Source organism: Apodemus sylvaticus, chromosome 21, assembly GCF_947179515.1.
Source record: "Apodemus sylvaticus chromosome 21, mApoSyl1.1, whole genome shotgun sequence".
NCBI classification, from domain to species: Eukaryota; Metazoa; Chordata; class Mammalia; order Rodentia; family Muridae; genus Apodemus; species Apodemus sylvaticus.
In genome coordinates, this window is record NC_067492.1 from 24533662 (window position 1) to 24542462 (window position 8801).

At 45.0% G+C, this 8801-nt stretch overlaps 1 protein-coding gene across 3 annotated transcripts; it reads right to left on the reverse strand.

Annotated features, from left to right (window-relative positions):
- Positions 1-1289: 1289 nt before the first annotated feature.
- On the reverse strand, positions 1290-8562 carry LOC127671915 (pyrethroid hydrolase Ces2e-like). Of its 3 annotated transcripts, none has more exons than XM_052167023.1 (12): positions 8490-8562; positions 7691-7901; positions 5814-5955; positions 5082-5215; positions 4744-5002; positions 3891-3989; positions 3369-3509; positions 3168-3248; positions 2823-2967; positions 2347-2484; positions 1890-1962; positions 1290-1476 (listed from the first exon to the last, which is right to left on the reverse strand). In XM_052167023.1, exons 1-12 carry the CDS (start codon positions 8560-8562, stop codon positions 1290-1292), a joined length of 1683 nt encoding a protein of 560 aa, XP_052022983.1. The 3 variants fall into 3 exon arrangements, with proteins under 3 accessions (XP_052022983.1, XP_052022984.1, XP_052022985.1); XM_052167024.1 differs by having other exon boundaries at positions 3168-3221; positions 3342-3509; XM_052167025.1 differs by lacking the exons at positions 4744-5002; positions 5082-5215.
- Between the last annotated feature and the right edge of the window lie 239 nt (positions 8563-8801).

Here is an 8801-nt window from a genome sequence, read left to right on the forward strand (position 1 = left end):
CAATAAGAGGTTTTCTTTAAAACAAGAAGATACTTGTGTACATGGTGAAGCCATCAGTCAGGGTTGCAGGGACAGGAGTGTCTTCTGCTAGACATGTCTGCACGTTTCTATCTCCTCCACTTCACACTTATGGACATACAATAGCAAAAGAGCTTCACAGATGTTTTATGCTCATGCAAGTGTGAGCATTGTATTGTCTACAAACACCCTGAGAATAAAAAGAAAACATATTATTAGAGGAATTCAACCCAGGCCTTCTGGTCAACCCCCACTCTTGGTCTTGCTTGAGGTATTTATGAACATGTCAAGTTCAGTTTCTTACAAAAGTGAACAATTGCTACTTGGGAAGGAAATTGATGATATTTCCTCTCTAGGGACAGTCTGCATGGAGGTTTTCAGAGGCTGGCATGCTCAGTGGCAACTGTCAGAGAGGACTAGAGCAGAGCTCTCAAAGCCTGTGAGGCTCGAATTCATTTACAGAAACTTAATTCCTTATGTGTTGATATTAAGAGTTGGGACACTTAGAGGACCCAGAGTGCTATAGTTTGCATATCCGACCTGGAGAGGACATGAGTATAACCTTTGGGTCAAAAAACTAATGCTTTCCTCACAGTAGATATGCTGGAAAACTGACTATATATATATATATATATATATATATATATATATATATATGTCAGTCTACAGAACATATATTTCTGCTGTTTACAAATCATACAGCTTATGATCATGTTTTTGTTTATGAGATGTAGGTCTTATTATGTTGCCCACACTACACTGGTCTGGAACTCCTGGGACTAGGCAATATTTCTTTTCAGTTTCTGAGTAGCTGGGGCCACAGATACCTATCACAAGACCAGGGGCAGTTTGTGATCTGACAGGAACAGCATCTTGAATTTAGGAAAACAATGGGACCTTGGATAATCAGGTTTTTTACTGGTCACTTATAAATATGTGGAAACATGGGACTTGCTAAGAGAAGGGTGTGGGGTTTTGATATAGCCTGCCCTGGATAGTCAACATTCCCCAAAGTTTCTGGGTCTTGGAGAAGAAAAGAGAATGGAGAGAAGATAAAGGAAGAGTGTTGAATGGAGTTTAGTACCAGAGGCGTGTGAAAGAAGATGGGGGCATTTTGCCACTTACACACTTACATGAGAGCCTTTTTGGAGTAGGTCAAATAAAAAGTTTGCCTAGAATTTTGAGTAAGGAATGACACGTAGAGTGTTGGTCATATAGAGAACCTTAGGCTAACCTCGACTTTACTGAAGTTCACATACCATTCCTGGGCTCTATACAGTCTTGATTTTGTCATGTACTCCTTTTAGCTCTAGAATCTTCTGGGGAAGAGTCTTGGTCCAGAACTGCAGCCTTCTGGTCTTCAGGGCTCGGCCCACGGAAGGGTGGATGTCCAGCTGCAGATACTGCTCATCTTGGTTTGACATTGGCCAGTAGGGTAGATCCTCACTGTTGGGGTTCCTGTGGATATGCCAAACAGTAAAGAAAAACGAAGGTCGTTTTCATCTAAGGCCTGACATTCCAATGTGAGATAGGGCAGTGGACTAAGAAGATGAGGGGACTTTAAAACATCCTGATTTAGAAATATAAATCTGATCCACTAGTTTCTACTCCCTGTGGGATAAGGCTATTTGGCCTGTTTTGTTTCTCTTTCTCAGAGGCAAGATCTAAAGAATAGTACCACAGTACTAAGCTTACAGGTCACTGTGAGATGACCAGCAAACAACACCTACAAAGTATCTATTTCAGCATGCCTTGGGTACAGAGGACTATCACATGATAAAGGATCCATGAATGCGAATGAGATCACCAATCACAAATGGATCCCTACATGAAGACCTAGGCCGTAGGAGGTTGAGAGATCATCTTCTCACCCGTATCGTGCAAAGTTGGCCCAGTACTTCATCATCTTCCTGCTCAGCAGCTTCTCCTCTGCAGTGAGGTCAACTGCAGAGAGCAGACAAGGGTCCAGATCTCAGCCATTTAAAACAGCTGCCAAAGTCATCTTCATACTCTCCAAGCCAGCTGTACCCTAAAATGAACTCTAGGCTCAGCACCCTCCCTCCTTTATAAACCAGCATTCCAGATCCATCTAGTCCCCTAAGTAAACTCCCTCAGGCTCATTCATGATCCAGTGAATCCTCATTTTCTCGAACACAAGCTTAACTAAGAAAGATCCAGACCCAGGGCAGGTTTTGAGCTGTGAGATGGTACACACTCGATCCTCTTGGTCTCAGAGCCTTGGGCCCCTAAATTGGGCTCAAGGCTCAGATATCCTTCAGGCATAAATTTGGTTCAACATCCTGCTCATGGAAAATAAGAAAGACTCACATTTCGTGCCCCAGAAGAAGGATCCAAAGATAAGGTAAAGCTCATCACCGTGGTCAGCCTTTATGTGCCATGGCCTGAAATTCTTGAGAAAATTGGACCGATGCTGGAACTCATAGAAGTAGACAGGAGCATGGGAACCTGAGGGCAAAGATACACGGAGACATAAGTGCAGCTTGATCTCAAGTTATCTGGACTCAAAACAGTTGGGTGTGGAGCCCCATTCTGGAGCATTGGCTGTGGGAAAGCCCACTTTGCCCTCCCCAGGGGAGCAAGTCACAGATAGCACTCAGCTGTTTCTTCATCTGTACCCAGATGTCACCATCTTATACTCAATATAAAGGTTTATTAGCTAAAGACTCTTAGGGTCTGGAACCAGAGATCTGATCTAGACATGGGTCAAGCCTGGACGTATAGAGCTTGCCTGGGACCCACAGTTTTGAGCTTCCTCCCTCAACCTTGTTACAGATGTACTCAACGCTGAAAACGTGCTACTTGGAGTGCAGGGGTTATGATCATGAAGTCCCCTATCATCTCTCTGAACTGCATTTGGAGGGTCCTGGGGTCCTTAGTGTCTCCCATGTACTCTTCCATTATCAGGGCACCACACTCAGGAGGCAGCATCTACAACATTGTGATGAGAAAAAATGAGGTTGGGTGGGCAACATCCTTAGGATGGGGGAATGCCAGTAAGGTCTGTTATGGGGGAAAGCTCTGAGTGACCTCAACCAGCCAACCCTCTCTAACCTCCCATTTCTAGGGAAGCTCTCTGAGCAGGATGTTGAGAGGTTCTCTCAGTGAATGAAGGTTTCAAAGATTCTCACCATCTTCTCCATCTCGATCTTCAGAATAGCTGGCAAGTTCCTTCTGGTTATCTTCTTTATTGTCTTAGAAAATTCGAAGACCTGGAGTGTGGAGAATGGTTTGAGTTTGAAGTAGGCTAGATATGGATCAATGAGTCTCTGAGTTCCCATTGCCCACCATTTGAGCCCTCAGACACATAGGAAATTATATCTGGACCTTACCATGGGGAGAATCCAGCCAAACTCATCATTGTTGACACCAATAATGCTGGGGACAGGGTGAAAGTCAGCTGAGGCCAGCAACTCCTTGGGATGTCTGGGTAGGAATTTCCCATCCACCACAGCAGGCATGATCCTGAAGGCCTGAGGGGACATTGAAGGTTAATATGTAAGATCTATCATTCATATGTATGTATATGCATATATATGTGCATGTGTGTGTAGTATACATATACATACACATACACATGCACATACACATATACACAATTGGGCATTATCTATTATTTTCCCATTTCCTAATTTGTCTCAGGAAGGTCATTCACACCACACCCTTCCCCTCTCATCCCTGAAAAGACACTACATTTAGACCTTACATACAGGACTCTATGAGGCAAGCTGCATATTTCATTTTGTACCCAGGATTAAAAGAATGCCAAGCCATGCAGATAAAATACTTTGTCCAGGACTTCCAGTCACACACCCTACTGCCTATCATCTCCCCAGACACACAATTCTGCCAACCTTGTTAATAGCCAGAATTTCTGCTTCACTCTTGCCTCGAAGGCAGCGCACCAGGGCTTCTGAGTTCGAACTATCACAACCAGATAGATTTACCACCTTCTGTAATGAGAGTTGGCATGAAAGAGGAGTATCTTTCCAGTCCCAAGTGGGTGCCTATGTCTAAATATAGCATCTTATTGTGTCTTATGTACAGCTTACACTAGAGTATAAAATTGTTCCCATTTTCCTGTTGCTCAGAGTTGACAGCTGAGAAAGGAATCATCCTCTCTGCCTGTGTGTGTGTGTGTGTGTGTGTGTGTGTGTGTGATCCTGTGTAACAATGGGTATTGTGTGCTACATTTTGCCTATGAAAGTCAGAGGTCAACCTTGGATATTATTTTTCATCTTCCCTCTTATTTGAGACAGTTTCTCTTGTTTGTTCTCTTGCTGCTGCCCACACCAATGTAGTTGACCTTTAACCTTTAGAGCACCCCTGTCTCTGAGACTTGCTTTATGACAGAAACAATGGGATTGCAAATTAAGTACCACCATGTCTGGCTTTATGTGGTTTCTGGGGATTTGACGTCTGGTCTGCACACCGGCACAACAGGCTCTCTCATCTACTGTATAATCTCCCAGACCCATGCATACTTATTTTGGCCAATAATTAAAGCTGCTTGGAGGAGCTTTGCAAACCACATAATGTATTCAACATGTATAAAGTAGGGAGAAGTAGAGCCTCATGCTCGAACCTCTTAGAAGTTATTGGAAAGAAGCTATTTCTCATAGTCCTTGTTTCCCCACTGAACAGAGTACTGGAGTATCAGAGGCTGAGGGCTATGGCAAAGTCAGGATTGGGCGATGGAGCACTTACTGTGAAGACCATCTCAGTGGAGTTAGATAAAAAGAGAGGCAGCAGGGCCACCCCACTCTCCATGATGGCTCTATGGAAGAGTCCTTGCGACATGGGGGAAATGACATGGAAAGATACACTTGTGCCACCTGCTGACTGGCCAAAAAGTGTGACAGAGTCAGGGTTGCCTCCAAAGTTGGCGATGTTCTGCTTGACCCAGCGTAAGGCAGCCATTTGATCTAAGAATCCCAAGTTGCCTCTGGCATACTCATCTCCAGTGCTGAGAAATGAAGGGGACAGGCATCAAAAGGAGATCTACGTTCTGCTCAGCCTGTTTCCCAGCCCAGCCCTAGGCTTACCTGAAAAAGCCCACGATTCCGAGACGATACTGGGTAGAGACCACCACCACATCCTCAGTGGCTGCCAGCCTGGATCCATCATGCATGGAAGCCATGCCTATAACCAGTGCACCGCCATGGAGCCATACCATCACCTAGAAAAATCAAGAGATGCCAGGCGGCTTCTGTACAGCACAAGCTCAATTAGAACTGCCTTCTAGATTATTGGCTGCTGTGTATCTGTGCAGATCAACACATACACAGGATTCCTCAGGGTCCTAGTCCCAGGCCACAGATGAGGAACTACAGTCCCATTAGCATATTTTCAAACCCCAGTGTGGCATCAGGAATCTCTTAGCCTGGATTAAAGGATTTAAGTCCAGATAATGTCACCATCACTCTCAGACTCCTCAAAAGTATGGAGAAGGGTATCTCCACAAGTATTTTTTTCTGATTATGAATTAAAAGGCACACCAATGTTCATAGGTACAACCAGTATCCCAAAGCTAGAAATTTGGCTTATCTCAGTGTTCAGCCCTTGGACCCCTGACTGGGTCTCCAGGGCTCAGGTTTGTAGTGTGTGTCCTTAGTTAATCCATATCCAACTCCCAGGACTTAAGTTGTTCTGCATGGCAACAAAAACAAAACAAGAAACAAAACCCCCAAACCTTCTAGGACCTATTAGAGGTAAGGCTTCTCATCAGGGTCTATACTGCTTTGCTCCCACCCAGTTGCCCATGGCCCAATTCTCACAGGCAAGTTAGAACTCTCATTGGCACGAGCTGGTGTGTAGACGTTGAGATACAGGCAGTCCTCAGACATAGAAAAGGCAGGCATGATTATCTTTATCTTCTTCAGACCCTCTACATTCACCATATCATCATTTTGTAGACACCTGTTGACAATGACAGATACTGATTCCAAGAAATGTGTAGTGATCAAGACCTGTGTGTTCTAGTAATATCAGAAGATACACCCATGAAGTCTCATGAACAGTAAGGTATAAACATGAGCTGAATAATAATGACATGCATAGACATTCAAAAGTGGATAGGGAAGAGCATGAGGCCTCAGCTCTACACAGAACTGGAGGTAAATAAGGAATACACAGAGTCAGTGGAAAATCTCCCCTAAGGAAGAGCACTTCTATAGGTTATTGACTTCTAAATGGCTGGCCATAAAACACACACACACACACACACACACACACACACACACACACACACACACACACAGGGAGAGAGAGAGAGAGAGAGAGAGAGAGAGAGAGAGACAGATACACACACATACTCTTAAACAGACTAAGCAGGTTATATTAGAAATATATGTGTGTGTATATGCATGTAACAATAATCAATGACAAAAAAGGCCATGGATTTGAGAGAGCAAGAAGAGATATTGGGAAGTCTTGGAAGGAGGAAAACAAAGGGAGAAACAATGTACTTATAATCTCAAAAGTTAAAAGAAAAAAAAGCAGACCCTAGGATTTTCTTCTAATCACCCTCAACACCTCCTCTAACACAGGATTCCTCTCTACAATCTCATATCAAGGTAAGGGTCATTGACTCTTGGAGGCTGAGAGGCATAAGGATTTCCAGGGAGGTCTCTGGTTGAATGGGGGCGACCTTCATGATATTGGAACTTTGAGACTTCTTGGATTTTCTATGGAAATGATTAACTGCTGGAAGTGCTGTTCACCCCATCTCCTTGTACTATTTATTTAGAATCACCTGGGAAGAGAGTCTCAAGGACAGACTGTCTACTATCAGGTTGTCCTGTGGGGATTATCTTGCTTACATACACTGAAGTAGGAACACTTGTTTACTGTGGGTGTCACCATTCCCTAGCAAGGGACTTCTGAACAGCAAACATGAGCTGACGATTAGCAAGCAATCGTGCATTCTTTGCTCTCTCTTCTCAATCACAAATGAGATGTGACTAGCTTTCCTTACTGTGTCCTCTCCTAAAGAGCCTCCACACTATGCTGGTTGTAACCAGGAACTGTGACTCGTAGTGAATTCTTTGTTCCCTAAGTGGCTTTTGTCAGGGTATTTTTATTACAGCAACAGGAAATGAAAGTAAGGCATCTGGATATTTGGGTGCTGTGTCCCCAATGGTACTGTAGGAATGAATAGACAATGCTGTACCATAGGGAATAAGAAATCCTTCATCCCATGTCCAGACTCTCAGGGAATCTCTTTTTCCTATATATTCTCTAGGGGAAGCCTTCATACATATTCCTTGGATGATGACACTTAATCTTCTGGGCTGTCACATTGACTGTGCAGGACACTCATCACTGCTGCCCTCCTGAGGGACTTGTAGTGCATGACACTAGACTCAGGGCTATTCACTTGGCACAATCTGAATCTGGGATGAACTTGGATATCTTTCTCACTGTAGTACCAGGAGCTAACCCCCTATATGTACCGAGCTCTAACCCAGGAGTCTAACACAGTTATTCCATTCTAATCCTTAGTACATACATCAGAAAAGTGCACGGAAGATGTTGTTCATCACAGGCAGAGAACTGCTCTGTAGCCAAGAAGGAGGAGACACTTCAGCATGGCCCAGATCTTGGAGCATATTTTCACCCTACTACCAGAAACCCTCTGGGTCCCAGAACTTACTTGGCTGGCTCTGAGGTCCCATCTCTCACACCACTCCATGGCTCAGGGTCCTCAGGAGGTGCAAAGCGCAGTGGTCCTACAGGAGGCTTGGCAAAGGGAATTCCCAGGAAGGCATGGACACCAGCTTTGATGTCTTTCAAGTAGATAGACTTGCCTCGGACCTGGCCTGTATGTGTGTTTCTGATGGGGCTGGTCTCTGATGAGTCGTGACCTGTTGGAGAGATACCATCTGGGTTAGTTTTCTGTAATCAACTTGCTTGGGCAAGTTGTGGGAGTTGCCATTTCATTGTTACCAGAGCTCACAGGCAGGGAAGCCAGGGTCCCCCCAATTCATCTGTAACAGTTTCCCTATCCCCAAGGCCTTGGAATCTTTCCTTGAACTCCTTTGAAGGGTGTCACAGCATTTCTCTGGCCAAAGAGGTCATATACTCAGAGCCATTTGGCAGCGAGAAGGCATTATTGCTATGATTACCCAAAGTTAGGAACAGTCACAGCCACACACAGATGTGGGAAATGCCCCTTCTGCTCTTCTCCTGACCTTCAGGTCCAGCTCCTTGGAGCCCTTCACACTGGGCTGGCCCCTCAGCATGCAGTAATCTTAGACATCTCTGATCAGTGTCCTATGGTGCCCACTCTATGAATTTTAGTGGGCACACTGGGTGGCTCACATTCCCCATGCTTTCCTCTGTCATCTGAATGAGCTCCTCCCTCCCTGGTGTCTTCTTCCCACAAGCTCAGCCTCTGACTGACCTGGGCAGCTCTGACCCTGCTTCCCACCACCCCACTTAGGGAGTCTCACCCTTTACATGGAGGAGAATCAGGAACCCACAGGCCACAGCATTCAGCCATCCAGGACATCTGTGCAGGGGCATGATCGGCTCCCAGGCCTGAGTCTGTTCGTCGATAACCAAAAGCAGAATATATATATAGGCCTTGCCCAGGCAGGACCAAAAGGAATGTAGGTGGGAGAGCATGTGGGGCGGGGCAAAGTTTTCCCTTCCTGTCAAAGGCAGAAATGACAGGAGCCAGTGACCAACTGTAGGAAAATCACATGTCTGCAGTTTCTGCTCTTTGGCATCATGGGAAGGCACAGATAGCTTCTCCGATTCTG